Source organism: Perca fluviatilis, chromosome 18, assembly GCF_010015445.1.
Source record: "Perca fluviatilis chromosome 18, GENO_Pfluv_1.0, whole genome shotgun sequence".
Classification (NCBI taxonomy): domain Eukaryota; kingdom Metazoa; phylum Chordata; class Actinopteri; order Perciformes; family Percidae; genus Perca; species Perca fluviatilis.
In genome coordinates this window covers 2,461,613-2,487,670 of record NC_053129.1, presented here as the reverse complement: position 1 = coordinate 2,487,670, position 26,058 = coordinate 2,461,613, and the positions used below count along the sequence as shown (strand labels likewise).

General features: G+C 41.5%; 1 protein-coding gene across 1 annotated transcript in view; it reads right to left on the bottom strand.

Annotated features, from left to right (window-relative positions):
• The window catches only part of nt5dc1 (5'-nucleotidase domain containing 1), a 109,126-nt gene that overhangs the window by 9,461 nt on the left and 73,607 nt on the right, over positions 1-26,058 (bottom strand). Inside the window, 2 exon segments of the mRNA XM_039781877.1 lie at positions 4,421-4,594; positions 22,771-22,892. Of these exon segments, the coding sequence (XP_039637811.1) occupies positions 4,421-4,594; positions 22,771-22,892 (296 nt within the window).

The window sequence follows — 26,058 nt, the reverse complement described above, 5'->3', positions numbered from 1 at the left end:
TCATTATTTCCATGAAATGCCCGCTCTGTTACTCATAATCACTCACACAACATCAAGACATATTATCAGGGCTGATGAGCAGCGATCGTCACGGCAACAGGATGTGGTGTTCAAAGAAGTATGTAGTGAGATACAAACCTCACAAACCAAAATGAGATATGTTGCGCGTTGCACAATATCAGCTAATGTCATCAGGAACAGTTTCATAATATTCAGAGAGGATCAAAAACATGCATCACGTTGTCATGGACACTGGTGCCAAATATTTCTAAATATAATATTTGAGAAGGAACCAAAGTAGGATGGCCTAAAGGTATTTCTGAAGATGCATGCTGAAGCAGAAACCTCTGACCTAATTCAACACAGAGGAACCACTAAATATCCTGCCTATGTGTCTGCCTGCCTCCTCTGCACTATTACAGCAAGTGCATGCATGGGAACTAGAGCACTGCGGTGTTATTGCCATGTACCATCAGATTTGAGATTGTGCTAATGCATGAGAAGAGGGCCGCAGGAAGAGGAAGTGTGTGTGATCTCATCACCATCAAGATTGAATCTGTGTCGGTAATGTTCTCATCCGGCTCCATCTGCTAACAGAACGTCCACATCCAGGGCGCTGATCTGCAAGATCGCTATCAGGGGCTGATGAAAGCATATTTGAACTCTTTTTTTTAAGTTACAGACAAACATCGGCTTCATCTTTAGCTATTCTTCACCTTGTTTTATAAAACCTTTAGAGATGACCCTTTTGCTTTGTTAAAACAGTGGAAACTACTTGAACCCTTGTGTTGTGGTCTAATTTGACCCGTTTTCAAGTTCAGATATGTAAAAAGTACCATTTATTAAAGAGCTTTTATTTGTCTTCTCCAAGGCTTTCTCAAGCTAGCTGGCTACTTGATATGTTTCACATGTGAACACGCGTGTTGCTGTGTATCTGGTAATATTTAAAATGAAAACTTAACTGTTTAAACAAATACATATCTGATCTGACGTCTGTCCCTATAGCACGTACCCTACCAGGACTAACAAGGCTCTAAACTGCGACACAACAACACTGCTGTTTCTTCATTCCCAGGTCTTCTGGGACATGTCCCTTTGCCTGGGACATGTAGCCACATCACAAACTTCTAGCCTCAGCCTCATGTGTCCCTCAGTGGACACGCAGCCTCAGATCTTAGCATATTAAGATCAGATAAGATAAACTTTATTTTCCCGTAGGAAATGGGCAAGAAGCGCTGACAACCGCTTCATACAAACACATGCATTCATTACCAATCATTCAGTTTGTAGACAGAACAGTACATGAAAATATATAACGTTACAACAATGTACTTTAGGACAAGAAAAATAAATAGAGATCATCCACTAGTTGAGAGGATATTACACAGGCCCTGATATAGTAGAGTACTGCATGTGAAGGGCCCCATTCTAAAATAAATTACGCATAGAATGGGAATTGCACAAATAAAAGAATGCAAATTGTGGACAGAAGAAGTTGCACATGGTGAGCAGTCATATATGTAACCATCAAGTGCATATTAGACCCTTTTACATGTTTCAGCTGGAAAACATTCAAAGTTAGCTCAGTAGAAAGTGTTTTCAACTAACTAATATAGCTACTGTTAGCCTAATTAGCTAGCTCCAGGTGATACAGTCTGTCAGCAACAGGACTGGGAGCGTTGGATGATTTCTTACAGAGAAGACTGGCTGCAAAGAGGAATAAAGAGGGAGGGTAGAAATGTCCACATAATTTACTTATTCTGAATTTGTTTCGTGTTCTCCCAACCAATCACAAAATGAAGACTGTCCCATGCCTATCTGGCCCATACAGTTCAAGATTCAACATTCAATACTTTATTGCCATGCAACTAATATGCAATGCATTTGGTGCAGCGTGCTCATTACAAAAACAACAGAATGCATTCATAGCAGGACAGTCAATACCCCTTAAAAACACATGTAGACACATAAAGACACCCCCACCCAAGACGATTGTGATTGGTTTAAAGAAATGCCAATAAACCAGAGCATGTTTTTCCTCCTCATCCCGGAATGCTTTGTGGAGTAGCCAGACCCTCCTCCACAGTCTCGCTTTGCAATGCCCTCCTCCACAGCATTGTGGAGGAGGGCATTGCAAAGCGAGACTACTTTAGTTTACTTTAGTTCATGGTCAGTGATGCACCCTTGTCCAAGGATTTATTATCTACAAAAACACAGCGCACCACTCACACACTTATGTCATGTGAGTTCATCACTGTCAGCCCGGATCGTGGGCGCGTTGCCTCTTTAAGCCAAGTGTCCTTCAAACATAAAAACTGTCTTTGTCTGAAGGTGGTATCATGTTTAACCTTTGCTGTCAACTCATCCATTACATTATTCACCGAGTGCACATTAGATAAAGTCATTGTCGGCGGATGCACCAATTATTTTTGACTTTTGTTAACATTGCAAGATAGAGCATGGCCTTAGCGGAGGTCTGTGCTCTCTGAGAGCCCTTATAGTTTCCTAATTAGTTACTTTTACTAATGTACTTACAGTATGCACTGTACAGCTATTACAGCTATTGAATGCAGGGGAATTAAAATATTGGAATAATGGTACTCTGTTTTGGTACACAAAGATTTCAGTACAGAGGGTTTATGTAACTAAATCTGGGGTGATCATTCTTTGCTCTTCCTCGGACAGCCCTCTCTATTTTGTAAAAAAGGTCTGATACTGGTGCTGGTGTTACTTGCCAGAAGATGGGCTGACTGGTCACTTTTTGACTGTCAGGGTCACGACATCCTGCTGGTTAAAGTACTCCTGTGCTCTGTGAGGCCCAGGGCAGCGCTGGCTGACATATCCTCCCTCACAGCGAGAGCGTGAGATAAACAAACAGGATCATTGAGCTTTTTAGATAAAGCAGATGTTGACAAAGCTTTTCCTTTGGGGACAACATTTGAAGTTGGAAAAAAAAGGCAATAAATTGCAATATACCGCACAATATCGTTTAAAATCATAATAATACTGTATTGTGACATAGGTATGGTGATAATATCGTATTGTGGGGCCTCTGGTGTTTCCCAGCAAGGATTGGGCATCGAGAACTGGTTCCAACTTGGAATCATTTCAAAAATTACGATTTCCAATGGAATCAGGTTTTTTTTTTTATTGGAATTGTTTTGAAAATTTGGTTTCGAATCCGATAATCGGTTCCAAATTTAAAGGTCCAATATGTAATATACTGTAATTAATCCAAAAATGACCGCAATGCGTCATCAAATATTAAGGAAACATGCTAAGTTGAAATACTATGTTTTCTGACAACAATGCTAATGCCAGTATTTTCTCCTTTTGAAATTTCCGTGATGGAATTTCTGTTGTGTGATCTGTGTGTTGTTATCAACCGCCCAGTTTGACAGCCCGGCCGGGTTTCCAGATATAACTGTAAAGACGTAAACCCAGCGCGCTACAGCTGGAACATTAGTACAGCCATGAAAGCAGCAAACAAACTAACAGGATCTACGGAGATACATTTTACCAGACCTAAAAAAAAACGGCATGTGACCAGAGACGTAACAAACCCGTTTGGGTAAATAATGGAGATGTATTTGAAAGACGGAGACAGCTTAGAGCCCAAAAGGACGGCGAGTTGGCTTACTTCCTCCTGAACAGGTAGCTAAGGATTAGCTTCAGGCTAATTTATCACAGCCACTAGGGACGGGCTTTTATGTCATTTCAACATCCGAGTATTCACATTGAATTATCTAGCTAGAGTACCTGAGTTGCAGCAAGCGGACCACGGCTGTTTACAACGTGTAGCCTGTTCAGCGGCCGTAGCCGACAACAATGAGTTATTTTAAGAGAGGGGGGCTGTAAATCAGGAAGAGAGCAGCATGAGTTTGCTGTGTGTTTAGCGAATGTTGCCGTAATTCTAAAGTTCGAATGAAGTGTGTTTTGGATGAGTTAAGGTGATTAATCTAATCTTCGTTAGGTGAAGGAGAGAAACTTGAATTCAGAAGGTGTACGCTGCGTTACGGTTGTATTTTTCTGTTTAATAAGGAAAATATGTGTACATATATTTCCTTTTTTTAAAGTTTGTGAGTTTATTTAACAGGGGGCAGGGGGGAGCACAGTCGGCTGTTTGGCTCATTTTCTTTAACCAATGTAGCATTAAAACATGGTGGAATAATCAAGCTAGCTAAGAAACTAGCCAGCTATCCCCGTGGATGCATTATAAGAAAGTGGTCCCTGATAAACCATGGATGTATTGTGATAAACAGTATATTCATCACTGTTTCGGCTGTTTTTCTGCCACCACAATGCGTGCACAACTGCAGTGACATAACTGTGATGTCCACCTGTAATTGGTCTATTCCCACCCCCAGCACCCCCAGAGGTCTGGAAAGCTAAACCGAAAAAGCTGCTTCAGTGAACTCACCTCAAACTTTCCCTTTTTCTCCAGCGGCTCCACTTGGGCCTCATTGGACATTGCTGCATCACTCTTGGGGACGCCCTCCCCCTCCATTTCCTCCACGATCATCACCGTCTCCCACTTCCCAAAGGTGCTGGCAGGGAACATGTCCGACCTCATGCTATCTCCAAAATACACAACCTGCAGGGACGGGCGAAACAAGAGGGGGAAGGTGAAAGGGGGAGGGTAACAGTTGTAACATTTCCAATTTTTTATACAAAGAAATAATTACGATAAACAATGTAACTGTCTCTTTCAGTCAAATTTAAAAATATGTATTTATTTATTACTTTTTAAAATAAATTAAAGTTTTGAATGAATTCCAGAATACATCTTTTGTCATATTCCTGTCATGTGACCCAGACAATATAATAACACAGGTACATAGGCTATGACGTAAACCACGCCTCTTTATTATCATAAAACATTTTTTAACTGCCCCTCCTTTTTGTTGCTATGAACGTGTATAGGGTCAACAACTAACAATTGAAATAATAATAAAAATATATAGTCCGAACAACCAGGGCATTAAGTTGACACCCACCAACCCACCAAATGTTGGTAAAAATGTACTTTGGCAGGTAACATTTTAAAGTTACTCGCCAATTTGGCCGAGATGAATGAAGCGAAGCGTCTGTTTGAATCGGCCGGCTGCAGAAACCATGTGACGAGTCCGTGTCATTGGTCTGTTTTTTGCCAAGAAATTTGGGCAGTTTTGTTTGTCTTTGGCTTGGAAACGTAATCTTTATCTGGAAACACTTGTTGTAGCACTTATCCTACATTTCCCATGAACACTAACCCCTCAGTCACATTAGTGATCAAGCAAGTGCCCATCAAGCAAGTGCGTGTCGCTGTTTTTTGTAACTAATGTGACTGTAGGGTAAATCGTGACGCGTCAGACAACCGTTGGCTACGTGCCCAGCGTGCTTGGTATCGATTACGAGCTACGCTGACACGGAGAAGACGAACGGAACGGAGCCAATCACATCAGAGGAGCTGAAATTAAGACGTAAAGTTAGTAGGAAAACAAACATGGCTAGTGGAAAATCTGATTGGCCGGTAACTTTAAAAATCTACTAGCCGTGTTGGCTAGTGATCAAAAAAGTTTATTTAAAGCCCTGCTTATATACAGTATATATAATTACAAGTTGGCATATCTAACCAAAATAAAGTCAGTCATACGCCTTAAGACTTAAAAAATGGACAATTATGTAATACAAGCCTACAGAGGGGACAACTTGTTTAGTTGCACTTTAGAACTGAATTCTTCTCTCAGCTGGCATACATCTTACGGCCCCCCCAGGGTGAACCAGACCAGACACGACTGTCAGTCTGCAAAACTCATCACAACCTCTTTGACCGTCACATCTCTTTTGTCCTTCACATCTGGAAAGAAAAGCAAGCTGAGGCGGGCTTTACTGGGACACATGCAGACCAAATCTGAAGTGCAGGCGCACACCGGCCCACAGCTTTAAATTCCATTTCAACAGCCGTTTATTTCTATTCTCTTCTAAATGGGAGGGGAAATGGAGTCCGCAGTGGAGAGCGCTGGGAGATTAAAAAGACAAGACCCAGAAGCCGGCTGACATTCTGAACACAGGAAAAAAGGCTTTATAGTGAGAAGTGAAAGACCAGTCGGCAGGAAGACTGAAGACCCAGTTTAGATTTGTTTATGCAGAATGCAGTCATACTTTATTTGACAGTACATTAATGAGACGTTATAAACTGTACTCGGATTCAAATAAGTACAATCTTAACTGATAGAACTGTAATGATGCGTTCAAATTCAATATTGATAATAATTAATATTCAGGAACCAGGGGCGATTCCAGGATTTTTTAAGTGGGGTGGGGGGGACCAATAATCAGTCAGGGGGGGGTGGTGACATTTCATCAGAATGCAGCATAGCACATCTGCTTAGAAATAAAGGAAATATTGGATAGAACAACACAATGTAATTCTTCACATTCATTATTAGTTTCCCTTTATATTGTATATCTGAATACAATTCACATTTTCTATAGGCTCAGTCTGCCACTTTTTAAAGATTAAAGATTGGCAAAACATGCAACCAAGTGATAGTACTCTAGCCCAATGGATTGGGGGGGGGGAAATCATATTTCAGGGGGGGCCGGTGCCACCCCATCCCCCTCTTCTAGCCCACGCCTGTCAGGAACCTTGCTCCAGCTCAGTATAGGACTATCTGTCTCTCCTCTCTGTAATAGAGGATTCAGATTACATGAAAGTTTGAATTAGTTTAAACAAATTGTCTTTTATGTTGGATTCGTTCAAACTTCATTTTGGGAAGAAGTGACCGCCCTGGTGTCCACCTTCAGCTGCACTCGCAAAATCAATCTACGCCACCGCAATCCCGCACCCCGGTGTTGGTGTGGATGGGGTGTGGGACGGAAATGAATGGAAACCAATAGAGGCCTGGAACGGTAAATTCTAAAAATTCTAAAAACAAGACAGCATGATGTAAGGGATTATATGATTTATAATAAATCTGGAAAGTCAATGGGATGGTCCTTTAAGAAGTTTGAACATCCCTTAACTTTCTGCACAATTATTTGATATTATTGATTTTTTTTTAAGATTATTTTTTGGGGAATTTTAGGCCTTTATTTTTATAGGACAGATGGAGACATGAAAGGGGAGAGAGAGGGGGAATGACATGCAGCAAAGGGCCGCTGCGTCGAGGAGTAAACCTCTATATATGGGCGCGCGCTCTACCAGGTGAGCCACCCAGGTGCCCGATATTATTGATTTTTAAAGATACATTTTTATAGCATGTTTTTCGGAGTTTGTGGGCTAGAAAACCAAAATAATGACGCTCAGTGAAGCTGAGAGGAACTGTAAAGTTCTCTGTGGCTATATCACTAATAAGACATCACACACAGCCATATGAGACCATGGTACGCAAAAACTAATTTGACAAGTGCCGTTTTGGAAAAAATAATAGATAAAAAATAAACTTTAAGTTCAAATATGTGAAGAATTGCATGTTTAAAAGCAACCCCCCCCCCCATTCCTAAAAAAAGGCCTTCATGCCTGGAACTCATAATCAGGTTGTAGCTCGAGGCAGAAAATTGTTATACTCCTGTCTTCCTGTTCCCCAACCAAAGTCAATATTCCATGTAATGAAATCTGATAACCTCAACCTTGCATTTAGGCTCACTGTGTGTGAAACTTAGCTGTGTGGGGGGACCATCCAATGAAATGCATGTTCTTTACCATCACCTGAAATCTTTAGGATGAATTTGATAACACAGAAACACTAAAGGTTTTATACAAGCTGCATCATGTAAACCGGGGGTGTCAAACTCAACTTTATTAAAATAGCAGCTGGACTGGAAAATCAGAATCACATCAAGGGCCAGACATGTATATTTTATTGACATGCTTTTATTAAAAAGAAGGAAAAGTCAGCAAAAAAGTACCCCAGCCATCATAGAAAAACATCGACAAAAACGTTGAAAAAAAGAAGCCCCAAAATGTGGATGAAAGCAACAAAAACGCTGGAAAAAGTGACCAAATTGTCATAAAATAGCTCCAAAAAAGTTGGAACAAGTGGCAAAAACTTGTGGCCGGGTTAGCTCAGTTGGTAGAGCGGGGGCACATATGATGAGGTTTACTCCTTGACGCAGCGGGCGCGGATTTGACTCTGACCCACGGCCCTTTGCTGCATGTCATTCCCCCTCTCTCTCCCCTTTCATGTCTTCATCTGTCCTGTGAAAATAAAGGCTTAAAAATGCCCCAAAAAATAACTATGTAGGCAAAATATATTTTGTTGTACTATACATTGCTGCAGTTCCTCTTTTCACCCTGTGTGTTGAGCTCTCTGTTTTAGCTACAGAGTGAGACATCTCACTTCTGTTCCATCTTTGTTGGGAGTCGCACATGCTCAGTAGCTAGGTAAGGACTACTAGCCAGTCAGAAGCAGAGTATGAGGGCGTGCCCTGACAGTACCTAGGTAAGGACTACTAGCCAGTCAGAAGCAGAGTATGAGGGTGTGCCCTGACAGTACCTAGGTAAGGACTACTAGCCAGTCAGAAGCAGAGTATGAGGGCGTGCCCTGACAGTACCTAGGTAAGGACTACTAGCCAGTCAGAAGCAGAGTATGAGGGCGTGCCCTGACAGTACCTAGGTAAGGACTACTAGCCAATCAGAAGCAGAGTTTGAGGATGTGCCTTGACAGTACCTAGGTAAGGACTACTAGCCAGTCAGAAGCAGAGTATGAGGGCGTGCCCTGACAGTACCTAGGTAAGGACTACTAGCCAGTCAGAAGCAGAGTATGAGGAGGGCGTCGCCCTGACAGTACCTAGGTAAGGACTACTAGCCAGTCAGAAGCAGAGTATGAGGGGTGCCCTGACAGTACCTAGGTAAGGACTACTAGCCAGTCAAACAGATAAGCAGGGTACGTACTGCTAGCAGCTAGGCGAGCATTATAACGTGTGTTCCAAAGTGACCACGTTTGTCTCTGAAGTAAAGGCTGGACTACAATAGAGCTGTTTGGAGCAGTTTGTGAACAGTGGTTTCTGTTGGAGATGGTAAGTCCCTTTGGGGGGGACTTTGGGCTTTTTCACTTTGTAAACCTATAAAATGCACAAAAAAATATATAACACAATAAAGGAAAGAGAAAAAGCCAAAAATCATAATATGAGCACTTTAACTAAATCAAATCTTTCTACAGGAGTCAGAAGGCCATAAAGAGGATTTAAGGCATTCCAGTAAGCTGCTTTTCCCCCCTCACAGAGCTGTGCTGTGTCTGAGGCCGGCCCTTCGACATGTAAACAAACACACAGACTAATCGGGGCTGCCGCGGGCTGGGCCTGTGGGGAGGGGGCTGCAGGAGTCACATTTCCTTCAGACTTTCCCAGAACACCCACAGCTGGTCTTCGTACCCCCAAAAAGCCCTGCACTTCTCATGGCTCTGCAGTGCCGCTGTCAGAGTCATGGGATCACTATGATAATATTTACAGAGGCCAAGGTTTGCAGCACAGAGGCAACATATCACAGAAGAGATTCATTGTGTACAGATTATGGATAGACTGATTATCGGGCCGTTTTTATTGGCAGTTTGCAGATTATCGGTCTCAGTGTTTTATAACTGATAAAGTTAATTTATTAAAAAGTGTTCTACTTTGGCTCGGCTCCAGCTCTGTGTCTCTCCCTCTGCTTCGGTTTCACTCCCCACTGAGTCTGACTTAATGTCCCCCCCACAACACTATCTGATTCTCTGTTACTGGGTGTTATGTTGAAAGTTTCTCATTTATTAAATAATTGCTGAAAGCAAAAAAAAGTTTTGTGTGTTCCAAATATCGGTTATCGGTTTTATTAACTACTAATAATCGGCGTTGAAAAACCAGTATCGGTGGATCCCTAGAACAGATACAGTTCCTTTAGCCTGAACAACACTGAGCTCTGCATGAGGGAAAGCACCATGAAGTGAATCCCACTGCAGGCTGTTGACGCTTCTCCTCCAAACACATCCACACAGCGTGACACTGTTCAGTGGTTGTAGCCTTTATCCTTAACCCTGAACATGAGGCACTCTGCCACAGTGCAGCTTCTACTGGCACAGACTACGTTTCAGCCCTAAAGTCTCATGCATGGCCATTTACTGAATGGATTCAAAGCAATTCCGATGCAACTGACTTTGATTAACTTGAGAATTGACATTGGCTTTCCCAAATGTTTTAAAAAGAGCTCTGCTCAATACTAAATTGAATATGTCAATATGTTGGATGGATGGGTGGGTGGGTGGTGGATGGATGGGTGGATGGATATTTTTTATTATTATATACAGTGCCTTGCGAAAGTATTCGGCCCCCTTGAACTTTTCGACCTTTTGCCACATTTCAGGCCTCAAACATAAAGATATAAAACTGTAATTTTTTGTGAAGAATCAACAACAAGTGGGACACAATCATGAAGTGGAACGAAATTTATTGGATATTTCAAACCTTTTAAACAAATAAAAAACTGAAATATTGGGCGTGCAAAATTATTCAGCCCCCTTAAGTTAATACTTTGTAGCGCCACCTTTTGCTGCGATTACAGCTGTAAGTCGCTTGGGGTATGTCTCTATCAGTTTTGCACATCGAGAGACTGACATTTTTGCCCATTCCTCCTTGCAAAACAGCTCGAGCTCAGTGTGGTTGGATGGAGAGCGTTTGTGAACAGCAGTTTTCAGTTCTTTCCACAGATTCTTGATTGGATTCAGGTCTGGACTTTGACTTGGCCATTCTAACACCTGGATATGTTTATTTGTGAACCATTCCGTTGTAGATTTTGCTTTATGTTTTGGATCATTGTCTTGTTGGAAGACAAATCTTCGTCCCAGTCTCAGGTCTTTTGCAGACTCCATCAGGTTTTCTTCCAGAATGGTCCTGTATTTGGCTCCATCCATCTTCCCATCAATTTGAACCATCTTCCCTGTCCCTGCTGAAGAAAAGCAGGCCCAAACCATGATGCTGCCACCACCATGTTTGACAGTGGGGATGGTGTGTTCAGGGCGATGAGCTGTGTTGCTTTTACGCCAAACATAACGTTTTGCATTGTTGCCAAAAAGTTCGATTTTGGTTTCATCTGACCAGAGCACCTTCTTCCACATGTTTGGTGTGTCTCCCAGGTGGCTTTTGGCAAACTTTAAACGACACTTTTTATGGATATCTTTAAGAAATGGCTTTCTTCTTGCCACTCTTCCATAAAGGCCAGATTTGTGCAGTATACGACCGATTGTTGTCCTATGGACAGAGTCTCCCACCTCAGCTGTAGATCTCTGCAGTTCATCCAGAGTGATCATGGGCCTCTTGGCTGCATCTCTGATCAGTCTTCTCATTGTATGAGCTGAAAGTTTAGAGGGACGGCCGGGTCTTCGTAGATTTGTAGTGGTCTGATACTCCTTCCATTTCAATATTATCGCTTGCACAGTGCTCCTTGGGATGTTTAAAGCTTGGGAAATCTTTTTGTATCCAAATCCGGCTTTAAACTTCTCCACAACAGTATCTCGGACCTGCCTGGTGTGTTCCTTGTTCTTCATGATGCTCTCTGCGCTTTACACGGACCTCTGAGACTATCACAGAGCAGGTGCATTTATACGGAGACTTGATTACACACAGCTGGATTCTATTTATCATCATTAGTCATTTAGGTCAACATTGGATCATTCAGAGATCCTCACTGAACTTCTGGAGAGAGTTTGCTGCACTGAAAGTAAAGGGGCTGAATAATTTTGCACGCCCACTTTTTCAGTTTTTTATTTGTTAAAAAAGTTTGAAATAGCCAATGAATTTCGTTCCACTTCATAATTGGGACCCACTTGTTGTTGATTCTTCACAAAAAATTACAGTTTTATATCTTTATGTTTGAGGCCTGAAATGTGGCAAAAGGTCGAAACGTTCAAGGGGGCCGAATACTTTCGCAAGGCACTGTAATTCATTTTGAGTGATATATCTGAGTTTTAAGGCTGATCAGACTCTAAAACACTGCAAAGGGGTTTATGAAATTATGAGGATCATCATGACAAAAATAATTGTATCCCATCACAATCACCAAGTAAACGGTGTTAGACACTAATCAACCAGGAATGTGTGCTTTACATATTGGCCAGATGACGTCACACTGTGGTCCTGCATCAGCTCCCGTGTTGTAACAACGCTGAGGTCTCATTGAACGAAGGAGAGGGTTGCATGTTTACATTACACGGTGCTAATGTCGGCCTGAACACAGTCGGTAGGGTTGAGTCATGATTTATTTTAAAGATAAATCATTTTTTCAAAACGTATATGCAGAGGCATCTATCTGGCATGCAGAGGAAATATATTATTATATAGATTGTGGGTTTTTTATGTTATAGTTACTGAGTGTGACTGTAAGCTTGAAATCTTGTTTATGGGAAATGTTTGTGTGTATGTTTGCGTATACAAGCATGTACATGTATGAGGCTGTGGATAAGTGTATTGCATTTTAATTTGATTTTACATTTATTATTGTAATGGAACATCCTTAATGTAATAATATTAATTGTGTGTCTAGTTTGGACCCCAGAAAGAGTGGCTGACTGCTGGGGCATCAGCTAATGGGGATCCTTTTAAAAAACAAAGGGGGTCACTAATTCCCCAGTGAAACGATGGTGAAGAAGATCTGATTGAAACGCCTGGATGGTAAAGACAGTCCAACATCTGGAAAGCCAAACAAGGAATTATTGTTTCATTATACAGTGAACAGGTCGGAGACAGGACTCCAGAGAGACGCCCCTGTGTCTCAGTCAGCCTGTTTACATGTACAGCAGGAGAACCCCCCCCCCCCCCACCCCCCCACCAACAACGTCACAAAATGTCAATTTAACAACTTACTGTTTCATTCACACACTCTTACTGTAGGGGTCCTCTAGTATTGCCGTAACCCGAATACAACAGTCAGACTGTGTCTGATGGATGTCATAGTGGTGATATAGTTCAAGGCTCTCTGCCCTGACTGTGTTTCAGAGTCAAGAGTTATCCTCTTGCTATCAGAAACAGCTTATCAGCTCATCACTCAGAGGAGCAGTTAAAGCTTAAGCCAGGCCCAAGGTAAACTGAGCCGCAGGCATGCAGAGGAGCCTTAATGAGCCCATTGTGCTGCGGACTGTGTGGGGCCCGGGGCACGGCAAGAGGAGGGGGCCAACAAGACAGCAGGGTAAAACCTTTTTCGATTTTTTTCTTTTTTCATTTATGCCATGTTTCCACTGTATGGTACAAATCTATATCCAGGACGTTTCATTTCCGGGATTGCTACGGTGCCGCCGGACATCCTACAGGATGTCACTCCTTTGGGCCGGATGTCAGTCCCCTTCCTCTGTCTCTGTGTTGGCGTTCTAAACGCCGATCTCTGCAGGGTAAATCCAGACAGCTAGCTAGACTATCTGTCCAATCGGAGTTCTCTGTTGCTCAACTAAAACTACTTTTGAACGTACACATGTTCCACCAAAACAAGTTCCTTCCTGAGGCTATTTTGCAGAGGCACCGTTGCTCCGTCCTATATTCCTCTTATGTTTTAAAAGATTCTGCCAACAGAATGAGATTATTGCATGTTTTCAGTGCAGTTGACACCAAGCAGAATAAGGCAGATCTACCTGGTAGTTTTAAGAAAATGACCCAATAGTTATTTAAATGTTGTCATAACTATGGCTCAATGGGACTGTGCAATATCCTAGGCTTAATTATTAGGAAAATCATCAACCTTTTCAGCAAAGCATCACCCGCTTTTTCATTGGGTTTCGAATGATTTTCTGTCATCAACTGATATGGTCCTGGATCCAAACTCCTCTGTAACTAATAAAAACAGCACAGACACCTCGGAATGACCCGTTCTCAGGTCTTCATGTGTCCTGTCAGGTTCAGGTCTGTGCTTAGAGGGGATTGTAATCTTCACTGAATGCCTCTATTCAGCCCACCTGCACTAAGTCCTGTCAGGTGAAAGTGGAGAGAACTTAAAACACAGAGTGCCTCAGGTCACCCCGGAGGAGTGTTTAAAGCAGCTATAAGTGCAGGTTGACACTGAATTCCACAAGAGCTTTCTCCACGTGGCTGGGGAACAGAGAGGGCATTGAGAAGAGGGCTGGGGGGTGGGGGGGTATGTGGACGATGACGAGAACTGCTGGGTGAACCTCGGTTGGGCTGATGCAGCTCTGCCTGTGCCTGATCTGTAGCGTCTTCGTGTTACCGCCTTTAAGCCTGGCGTGATTCGTCGCTGGACCAAAGTGAAGCAACGTTCACTGACCTTTGTGCAAATCGCTGGTGCTGGAGGCTTGGTAGAGATCCCTTACGGGGGATAGTTAATAAGCTCCAGTGTATTTAGTGGAGGAAAAGAAGGGGGGAACTGAATGTGCATTTTTCAAATAAAGAGTGGTAGGAAATGAATATAGGTATGTATGAACTACCACTTCTCATTTTTGGAGAGAATACACATGGGAAAATTCTGATGCATTATTTCATAATAATATATAATAAAATAAAATAATCATCAGGAACAACTAAATGTTGGCAGGACTGCAGAGAAAGTCATACTCATCTTAGCCATAACCTCGGGTCCTGCTTAGACTTAAAGATACACAAAGAAATGGAGCTATCATTCATATCTTTTGCATTATTAGTACCCATTATTTTGTACTTCAGGGGAAAAGCAGACTAAAGGGAAGAGTTACTGTCTAGAAAACTAAGAGTGACTGTTTTGATTAATTACTAAGTAGTGGCTGCAAAAAAAAAAAAAAATGTAACGTTAGCCTAAAGCTAATGTTATCTGTCCAAAACTCATTAAATCACCTTGGTAGTGCATTCACGGTCATCAAACTGGTCTTTTAACTGTTATGACATCTTAATGGCAAGTCCAACTTGTTTCACTTTACTTAAGGTCAAAGAAAAATATTCATGACACAATTACTGTATAATGGTCTCAAGACAGCCAAAGTAAAAACCAACTACTTTAATGTAATGGTAGCTGTTACGTTTTAGTCTGTGTCAGCTAATAGTGTGTGTAGTTAGCCTGATGAGAGGGGCAGACGGACAAATGACATGAGGGGGGGACGTGTCGGTTGATCTGAATTAACCCTGTCAATGTCTTTGTTGTGACAACTTGACATTAACCTAGACAATATAACCTGTAACTTAAACTATTAAGCTTCATGTGTTATAATTAATAATATATAGGCACTGCACTAGTTTCTCTAACATTACTACTGTATCTAACAAAATCCTATACAGTACAGGGTTTCTACAGGTTTCAGCAAGTCAAATTTAAAACTTTTTAAGACCTTTTTAAGACCATTATGAATTAAATTTAAACGTACAATATGTAACTTTCTGCCGCTAGGGGTCTCTCAACCAAAACAATGGACGGTAAAACTGGACTTTTGATGACGTTGGGAAGTTGCGTGGAATTCTGGGAATTTTTAGTGTTAAACACCTTAGCTGACGGTTAGAATGCATCAGTTCACGGACGAGTTTACCCATTCAAGTTTATTCACGTTATTCTAATAAAATAGCTGCAGTTTCCCCAACATGTTTTTCTTGATTAGATTTGTATTTGTAGCTGACCAGTTAGCTCGTGAGCCAGCAAGCTAACAGTAGCCAGCAGCTAAAACACAAAATATTTCACATATCAATGTCACCTTTTGGATCGTTTCAACACCGGGGCGGACGGGGTTTGTTGTAATGCTAGCTAGCTACTAAACGAGGCTGAGAGACGGGTGGGGGGGGTGGGGGGATTGTCGGGGGAATCTCTGCGACAGCGAGGACGTTCGATGCCTGTTGTGCAGCAGCCCGGAATTATCTCCCCTTCACTTTTCAGTAATCTTAACTTTTCGTTTTGGTGCTTAACTAACCTTTTGTCGGGTTAATTTAGCTAACCGTAAAGACAGCTAAACGCGAAGGGGGGAGAAATTCGGCAGGGAGGAGATTTTCGGCACATACACCGGTAGCGCTACGGAGATGTAGCTAACGCTATGGATGGCCGCTGTTGTGACTCGGTGCCTGGTCTGATATAGTCCGCTTCCCGACATTTAATTAAACTGCCGTTAGCGTCGTAAGCACCAGGCACTGGAGATAAGTTCTGGCCGGGGGGTTGCTGTAATAAAAGTAGCTGGCTGATAGCTGACTGGGGGCTAACGATAACTAGCTAGCTAGCTAGCTATATGTCCCGGGGCTGTTGTCAGCTGTCATCCCGACTGAGTCTCTCTGCGCCGGGGGAGTGAGGCAGACAGACCGGGGTGTGCTAGCTGGCTAAATTAGCATTAGATTAATCGTCTATCTATACAGTTAACGTTGCTAGTGAAGTTATTTGTGGGTTAGCCCAGTCCTGTTAACTGTGGTCGAAACAGTCATACTAAAAATAACTTTATTAGCGTGTTGAACGATGTTTTAACCTCATAATGTTACCCACAAAGCATTAGCATCAACGTGAGCTACTTGTCGATATTGAACTTTCAAAATAAATAAGATCTCTCTTGTATTACTGTGATAAAAAGTGGGATGTAATTAATCACAAAATGATGCTGTATGGCCAAAAAAAAAAGCAGTATTACGGTTACAAGTATTTTTTTTCTGTGAGATTGTATGATTTACAATTACTCCTGAACGTATCATCTTGGTGCCAGTGTTCTGACGGAAGTTAGAGTAACTACACAGTGAAAGGTTGTATGACGCCACTGACGGGCGACTAAAGGAAACGTGCCGTGTCTGAAAATAAAATAACAGATTTCTCTGGGTTTGACATTTGGTAGAAACATTTGGGATAGTTTAAGAACACAACTCATAAAAATATATAACATAGGTATGGTCGTTTTTAGACATTTTAAAGCAGAAATGTTACATATTGTACCTTTAAGACCCATATCACAACATGAAAAACAAAGTCAGGTGGCCGGGTTGGCTCAGTGGGTAGAGCAGGCGCACATAAACATAGAGGTTTATGCCTCGACGCAGAGGTCCAGGACTCGGATGTGACCTGTGACGATTTCCTGCATGTCTTCCCCCTCCTCTTCCCCCTTTCTCACCTAGCTGTCCTATCCATTAAAGGCGGAAAAGCCCCAAAAAATAATCTTTAAAAAAAAAGAAAAGAAAAGTCAGATGTCAGAGTCCGAAAACATCGTCTGAAACAATTCTCTGATTTCCTGATTGGCATTATATTATAGGACTGGTGTCTGGATTGGCTGCAATAGAAGTTGCATGTTGGTATCATTTGTAGTCGCAATACAGCGAATTATATTTGGACTAGTGACAGAAAGAACTACAACACCACGGGATTATTAAAACAAACATTCTACAGCGCTGAGGCAACATTTGAACGAGCATTAGAGGTAGCGTTACATTGAACAAAATTATTACACAAAATTAAGCCCTGTTCAAAGTTATTTAAGACCTTGAACACAATATTTCAGTAAATTTAGGACTTTTTAAAGCCAAAAATTTGGATTTTGAAATTTTAGACTTTTTAAGACCCCACGGAAACCCTGATATAAATCCCTCCCAAAATAATAACCACAAGAAAAAGAAAATTGCTTTAATTAATGCTGGATAACCGTGCCCTTACTCAGTTTTGTGTTGATAAATGGACTTTGTGCCTATGAAATGAACTAAGTAATTTGTATCACTGATTGATGGCTGACCTTTATGCCCTATAAGTCCAACCCAGTCTCACGGCAGTTCACGAAATGGTCACGTTATTTAATCTATTGATACGTGCACACGGACCCGTTTATCTCGTTCTTTTTTCTTAGTAGTCAGCACGTTTTAAACTAATCTATTTCAAAGGGAAGCATCTTTCGTGATCAGAGGAACGAGTAAGGTAGCGAGTAGTATGAAATGCTGAAAATCCGCATAGGGAGGTTGGTTGGGGGGGTCAAACAACACAGGACTTTCACCCAGGAGACCGGGGATAGTGTCCCGCGTGTGATGTTAACCTTCCCCGTTGTTCTTTTCCTAAACACAACCGTCCCGTTGTTGTCCATCGTCCCCCCAGAGACCGCGGCCGTCTCCCGCGTGTGACCTTTCCTTTCCCCGTTCTTCTTTTCCTAAACCCAACCTCCGTATAAATGCTTTCCATTACATGCTGACCACCATGGAAAAATACACGAATCAATAGATACAAAATTACATAACCATTTCACGAACTGCCGTGAGACCGTGTTGGTAAGTCAGACATGATGTCATTCCTTGGGGTTATGGAGAAGACTGTGGGCATGAGTAAACAGTATTCCAAATCAGTAGACACTTTTCTTTTTAGGGCTGTCACATGAAATTCTCATATCCAAAACTTTTGGAAACTGTGACACCACTTCGTAGTGAATTATTCACACACATTAACGTAGAGTACATTTCTCTGGACCACTGCACCGTTTGATAGATCTTCCCTACAGATAAGGGACAGCAAGCTTCCTCTCCCTGCAGAAAGCCAGAAGCCAAGTAGCTTTCACTACACTGTCTAATGTGCGCTTTTTGTTGCTGTCTCACATTCAGACTGCTGAGGGCTCAGATTACTCAGCAATTTGTAAAGGCTATTCACTATGTGTCAGTCTGTGCCTGAATAGTTGATTTAATGTGTCCATAAGCTCCATACAACACATGCTTAGGTACTGTTGGTGTGGCAGTAAAGTGTTGACTCTTCTTTCAAGCACTTGTTCTACTGACTGCCATGCACATGGACACCTGTATGCCTGAAAACATTTACGTTAGTAAAGAAGCTCTTCTGGTCGCTCTTCCTGCTTTGCTCTACAAGGCTTCTTTGTGCCTTTAAACCCTGGTCAGAAACCCAGTCTGTGTGGCAATTCACATGCATGATTCTCTTACTGTATAATCAAAACTGGATTGTTCCTGAAAGGGGTTTATTGTTATTTGTTGGGAAAATGTCTGATTAATTCTGCTTTTAACCCATTAATAAATTGTATACCATAACATGACTGTGCCTTGATTTTGCAGTAAATAGAGATTGTTCATTTTTGTGAGATGCAGTTCTGAGCATCATGTCCAACCTATTAACCCCGCTCCAAGCCTAACTAACAAATGTCAGATATCATCCTTTACCAGCCATTTCCAGCAGGCGTATGAGCGGCTATTTTGAGACTGATGTGATTGTGCGCTTCATGTCCCATCTTTCCCTGCAACGCTGTACATGGTGACAACTAACAAGATTAAGTAAGAAGCTTTAGAGAAAGGTGCACTGATTGGATTTATTAGTGGGTGGTGCGTGCTTGTGTGTGTGCGCGTCTGTGTGTGTATGTGCGTGTGAATTTGAATGGTCACACCTGTATGTATTGTTTTTGTTGGTTGTAATCTTGTGTATTCCTATTTCTGTTCATGCTTTGTTTTAATGTGTATGCTGTTTTTAATGTAAAGCACTTTGGGTTTACGTGTAATGAAAGGTGATATACAAATTAACATATGACATTTAATGTAAATTTTTTGTAGCTTTTTATTAGGCTCCATTTTCTACCATACCTGAGGTAAAGCAGAGCCATTTGATCAGTGTCAAACTGTCCCTAACAATGGGCTGCATTGTATATGAGAAGTATGAGGGCAGTCGGCTGCACTCTGTGGCCTGTTCCATCAGAGGACTCCCAACACGCTGGCACACAGCAGCCCTGTCGACAGTCATGCCAAGGGCCACGCTCCTCCTCTCCATCACACCAGTGTGAATCTCCCTGAGCTGATTTATCGTGAAGCCCTCATCTCTTTCAGCCTCTGCCAAAAACCCAGAGTTGGAGTCAACCTGTAAGCGAGGCAGCCAGAGGTCTGACTGCTGACTCCTGTTACTGTACATACAGCAGTGGTTCGCAGACCTCTGCGGTCTGAGCCCCCCCACAGCTCTGTCAGATGTACCCCTTCATCAATTCACAATGTATGTTTTAAATGTATAACACTATTCATCATATAAAAGTGGATGTTGTTAATTATCCTATTTCATACAATTGAGCCATCAATATTAAGGTTGGTTGGGTGAGCAATGCTAGTACTACTACTACTACTAGCCTTCTAGGCTACTACTATTTGGAGTGAAGCTGAATGTTTCACCCATTTATCCACCAACATTACTTTTAGCCATTACTTTTAGCTAACTATTTCAACTTTACACTCTTAATACTGCTGGGTTAAAAAATAACCCAACCGCAACCCAACTGCAATCATCTATGGGACACAACATGCGCTGGGTTGGAGTGAAAAAAAGTTAACGTACAAGCTTTTTTAACGTATAAGCTTTTTTAACCGTATTTTTCATTACTTTAGCTAATTAATGCTTTGAACAGCATTCAAACTGTTTAGTCATTCCTTTAAATAGTGTATTTATTTCTACCATTTATTAATTTCTTTTAGCTAAACTGAATCCACACAGAATGTAATATATGATGAAACAGTGTCTGTAAGTTCATTATTATCATCACAACCGTCATAAAAACAGTACAGACTGGCAATGTTTTTATGACGGTTGTGATGATAATAATGAACTTACAGACACTGTTTCATCATATATTACATTCTGTGTGGATTCAGTAATTCCTTCTAAAAAAGTGGTTATTTTCCCAAATAATAAACCTTGGGTGACCAAAGAACTTAAATCAGCCATTAACAAAAAGAAAAGAATATTTTATTCAGGAAACCCCCAGGAGAAAAAAGCGGCTTCCAGAGAAGTTAAGGTCGAAATAAGGAAGGCCAAAACGAATTATAGAAATAAAATTGAAAGTCTGTATTGTAGAGGAGACCTCAGGGCAGCCTGGACAGGTATAAAATCCATGGCATCAATTAATCAATTTTCCTGTGGGACCAAGCAGGTCATTCATGTAAATGGTGTGGAAAATGCAGACTTGGCAAATGGCTTTAATTATTTCTTTTCTCGTTTTGAAAGGTCTGATTTTGTGAATGATATTTTTAAAATGCGGGAATCTTTGGTTCCAGAGAGTGGTCTAGTGATAACACAAAGTCATGTCACAAATCTTTTCAAGAAAGTAAACATACGTAAAGCTGCTGGCCCCGACTCCATCTGTGGACGCGTCTTGCGTCATTGTGCGGACCAGCTCTGTGAGGTGTTTACAACTCTTTTTCAAATGTGTATCGAGTGTGGTCAGATTCCTGCCATATGGAAAACATCAATTATAATACCTGTCCCTAAATCTAATAATCCCAGAGAAATGAACGAATTCAGACCTGTGGCACTAACATCACTAGTGATGAAAACCTTTGAGAAAATATTGAAAGATGAAATTGTCTCCTTAATCAATGGAAAATTAGATCCACTACAATTTGCCTATCAAGCTGGGAAAGGTGTGGATGATGCTAAGATTTTCATCTTAGATAGATTATATAAGCACCTCGAAAAACCAAATTCACATGCAAGAGTCTTATTTGCTGATTTCTCTTCAGCTTTTAATAAGATGCAGCCTCATATTTTAATAGAGCGACTGGCCTCTTATTTTAATCTACCTGATCAGATTTTATTGCTGCTCTTAAATTTCCTAACAGACAGACTCCAGCAAGTATTTGTGAATGGCTACATGTCCAGCATCCTCACTTCAAACACAGGGTCTCCGCAGGGCTGTGTCCTTTCTCCCTTGCTTTTTATTATGTACACAGATAGCTGCAGGACTTCACAACTGGGTAGCTACCTTGTGAAATTTTCGGATGACTCTGCCCTACTGTCACTTCTTCAGGGGGCCCAATCGGGCCATGGAAGTGCCTTATCACAATTTGTGAACTGGTGTGATGATAACTTCCTGGACCTTAATGTGACAAAAACTAAAGAGTTAATTATTGATTTTAGAAAGAATCGTTTTAACCCGGAAGACAGCATTATTCATGGAGAAAATGTTGAAATTGTAGAAACATATAAGTACTTAGGAACCATGTTTGACTCAAACCTGAAGTTTGATAAAAAACACAGAGTCAATCATTGAGCGGGGACAACAGAGAATCCACTTGATGCGGAAGCTAAATTCTTTCAATGTGTCGCAGAGGATCTTATGTAACTTTTATTATTCATTTATTGAAAGCCTTTTAACATTTTCTTTTATCTGCTGGTTTTATGGATTGTCTGTGCGGGACAAGAATAGACTAAGCAGTATTGTCAAAATCTGCTCCAAGATCATTGGTGTTCAGCTGACAGACCTGAGCTCCCTTTGGAAAAAACGGGTGCTCCAGAAGGCTAGACAGGTCATGAGTTATCCTGGCCATGTTCTTAGTCAGGAATTCTGCCTAATGCCCTCAGGACGACGCTACCTTGCCCCCCCAAGGAAAACTAACAGATATGCCAATTCTTTTATTCCCTCGGCCATTAAATTCTTAAATATTGTTGACAGCGGCAACTAAATATGCGCCAGGCATTCAAAACCTTTTGTATCATTACCTATTTAGTATTTACTTAAGTATTATCATTATTTATTTAATATGATACTATCTTGAGAGTCGGTTGCTGCTTAGTCAGTATCATGGCCTGTGTTTGTGTATCACTTGTTTGATTTTTGATGCCCATTTATGCAGTATGATGTCATTGACAGTATTTCTCTGTTTGTCTGTATGCCTGATTAAGTGTTGTCTTGTCGATACGACTGGTAGACTAAAAACAGAATTACCCTATGGGGATAAATAAAGTTGTTTTGAATTTGAATTTGAATAAACGTCTGTGCTCGCTTGCTGACTAGTTTTATCTTACACACAACTGTAACATGTAGTGTTCAGGTGTTACAGTTGACTTCATGTTAGAATGTGGATATATTCTTCCATCAAATCATCATTTCTATTTATACCCCTGGTTGGGAATCACTGACATACAGAACGGGGTGGCCGGCCTACCTTGGGCTCTGGTTTGCCCGTCATGGTCTTGACCAGCTCGTGGAGGTGTGGCCAGTTGCCCTGGGAGTACCAGCCGGGTTTGTCCAGCGCCGGCAGGCCCTCGCTCTCCTCCACGTCGTTCACTGCAGGAGAGGAAACCCAATCAGACACCAGCTGCTCTGCGGCTGCATAGCCTCAGCCAAACCTCACCACAGCAGTCACCAGTGGGCCCACAACCACACACAACAGCTTTGGCACAGTGTGAATTATATGGACTGTGAGACTGCTCCCAATACTCCCAGGAAAGCAGGGCTTTCCAAAGGGGGGGGGGTCAGGGCTTTTGAGAACATTAACACCAGAGAGCAAAAGTGGAGGGGCAAAACCTGACATCACGCACCGGATGTCTGTCTTTATCCTGGAAATGTACTTCTGTTGATCTAGACTAGGGCCTCTCTAAAAAAGAAATGTCAGCAGTTATGAGATTAACAACAAGATTTAACAAGATTGTGGGCATAGGGACTTTGCTTCTTCTTTTAAATCACTGGATAATTGAAATCTGCCTGGATGCATCTGTGGAGTAACACCAGGCTTATATAAGGCTGTTTCAACATACTCAGATTATGTGTGGGATACTGTGGGATTCTGTACATGAGATGATGATAAAGCAAGTGCTTTACCAATTTTAAACAGATCATTACATCTATTCACATAATTATAATGGCACTATTGGTCACTTGTGGCTGCAACTGTTGAAACATGTTGTGGTTATTAACTTGATGCTTTGTTTTAACTGGATGTCAGTGAAGTGATGACAACCAGTAACAAGACTGAGCTAGGAGTTAGTTAGGCTGGCACAGACATGTCTGCTGCTTTCTAAATAACTACAGCTTGTTTCAAAGGGCACGTCAGAGAAAACTGAGATGAGACCAGACACATACACAGTGAAATCTGTGACGCAATTACATATGCAATCACCGTAATTATTACAATGGAAACTGTTGGCAGAATTAAATTTCTGACTTTGTTGAAGAATCACTTCCAAAAATGGCCCTCATTTACGAAATGAACGTATGACAGAAAACAAGCGTAAAACCGGCGTACGGTCATCTCCACGCAAAGCTCGCCATTTATCAATATGGACGTGAGCGGAGGCAACGATCAAATCTCACATCAAGTTTAAACTCGTGTACGGTGTGGACTTGCCGTGCAGCATTCGGAGTCCCAATTAACAGGAGAAAGAGAAGTCATCAGTTCTCACTTACAGGAAACGACAGATCTGGCTCTTTTAGAAGACCTCTGTGCGCCGGTAAAACAGTGCAGACGTACACACACGGGCCACAGTGGAGCGCTCCATTGGATTGATTAAGGGCAGATGGCTCTGTCTTGCATCACGGGGGGGGACCCTACTATACACGGCAGAAAAAGTCTGCAACAGTGTTTTAGCCTGGGGGGTTCTGCACACCATCGCGCAGGAAACCAGGGTGCCATAAATGTAGAGATGGAGCCAGATGACCCGATGCCCAGAGAGCAGTGTCCAGCACAGCCCCAACTGGGGGCTATACCAAGGAGACAGGATATTATTCCTCGCTTTTAAAAGGTATAGTGTTATGTTTGGCAATGATATTCAATACAGGAAACATGCACAACATTTTTATTTATTCTTCAGGTTTTCGTTTCTCTTTTATAGTGTCGTTAATGGCCACAAGTGAACGATTTATTTCTGCCATTGACCGACATATTTCGGCTCGTTGTTGCAGCCCCTCTGCTGTCAGGAGACAGGGTCGGGGTGGTGGTCCAGTATGGGGGGCGGAGGACACACGCTCTCCCTCCCAGCTCACGGTTGCCTGGCTCAGACCAAAGAAAAGAAACATTAGTAAAATAAAATACACTGCATAAACTCTGCTACTGTGTGTTTATTTAAATATAGGTACACCATGTAGGCCTAAGAGATTGCAATTAGGGGTGCACGATTCAGAAAATGACACGATTCGATTCAAAAACGATTCTTGATAAAAAAAAAAAAAAACGATTCACAGTATGTAAATGTAGTTACTTTCCCCATGTGATTGCAGTAGACCTACAATTTAAAAGAAAAGAAAAGAAACAACAAATGAAATGTAGTTTGATATTACTTTATATGTCTTCATACAAAAATTTTAACTTTTGCAACTAAAAACTGCAAAGTGCCAAGCTTCAGCCAGCTTTCAAATACATTTAATTCAAGTATAAAACTGTTAAATAAAAAGAGCTTTTGGTTCAGAGTTGGGTGGGAGTTTAGAGCATTGAAAGAGTTAATCTCTGGGTGATGGCATACCATGGGAGTTCTCAATTTTGTGGTGTTTAAAAAATACTAAACTTTCGCTTTGCAAATTCTGCATATAGCATGATTTCTATCAAGTTCCGTCTTCGCCTCGAGGTTATAAAAGCCGAAATGTACCCAAACTCTCGCCTTCCATTAGGATGGAGCAGGTTGAATAATTCTTTCTGTGAGGTCTGCCATTGTTTGTGCCGACTAAACTACTTCTGCTGCACTCGTTCTTCTTTTGATTATGACAAGAGTGCCCAGGCGTCAGTGTGAATTTGACGCAGCGCCATCTATGGGAATGGCGAGCTAAACTCATTGCAGGACAATAGTATACACGCCATTACAAAACGAAACAAAAAATTAAGCAATTTTGAATCGGTAGAGCTTGAATCGCGATACGAATGTGAACTGATTTTTTTGCACAGCCCTAATTGCAATATAAGTCTGTATATTACTATTTAGACTATAGTATACATATTTCAAGGATGTATAAATTAAATAAACATCAACTTGAGTCTGATTTACTACGGCAACGCTGTTGACTTCGGCATCAGTGATCTCTTTCCATTCCGCATTCTTTCTACAGCCTTTAATACCAGTTTTCAGGCTGCCAAATAGTACACACGTACCCGAGATATCAGGGTTTCAATCTCCACCTCTGAAAAGTGCCGCTTCTCAGCCGGATTAGGTCTCGTTTGACCCAGACTAAAGTCACGATATCTCTACAGCTCCATTATTGTTTAAATCTGTCCTGGTGTTATCCCAACTTTATGGCAGTGCAATACTAAATTGCTGGAATAGCCCTTTAATTCTCTTGTCCTTCTGTGTGTTGGAATGTGCTTCCATTTTAGCCAGGGCTTTCTCCAACAAGAGATTTTAATTTCAAAATATAATCCTAGTTGATTAAAAGTGTGGTAAATAATAATAAACCAAATTCTTAATTTGAACAAGAAATATGAATATAAGCAACTTTGCCGACGTAAACACAATCTAGAGCTGCAAAG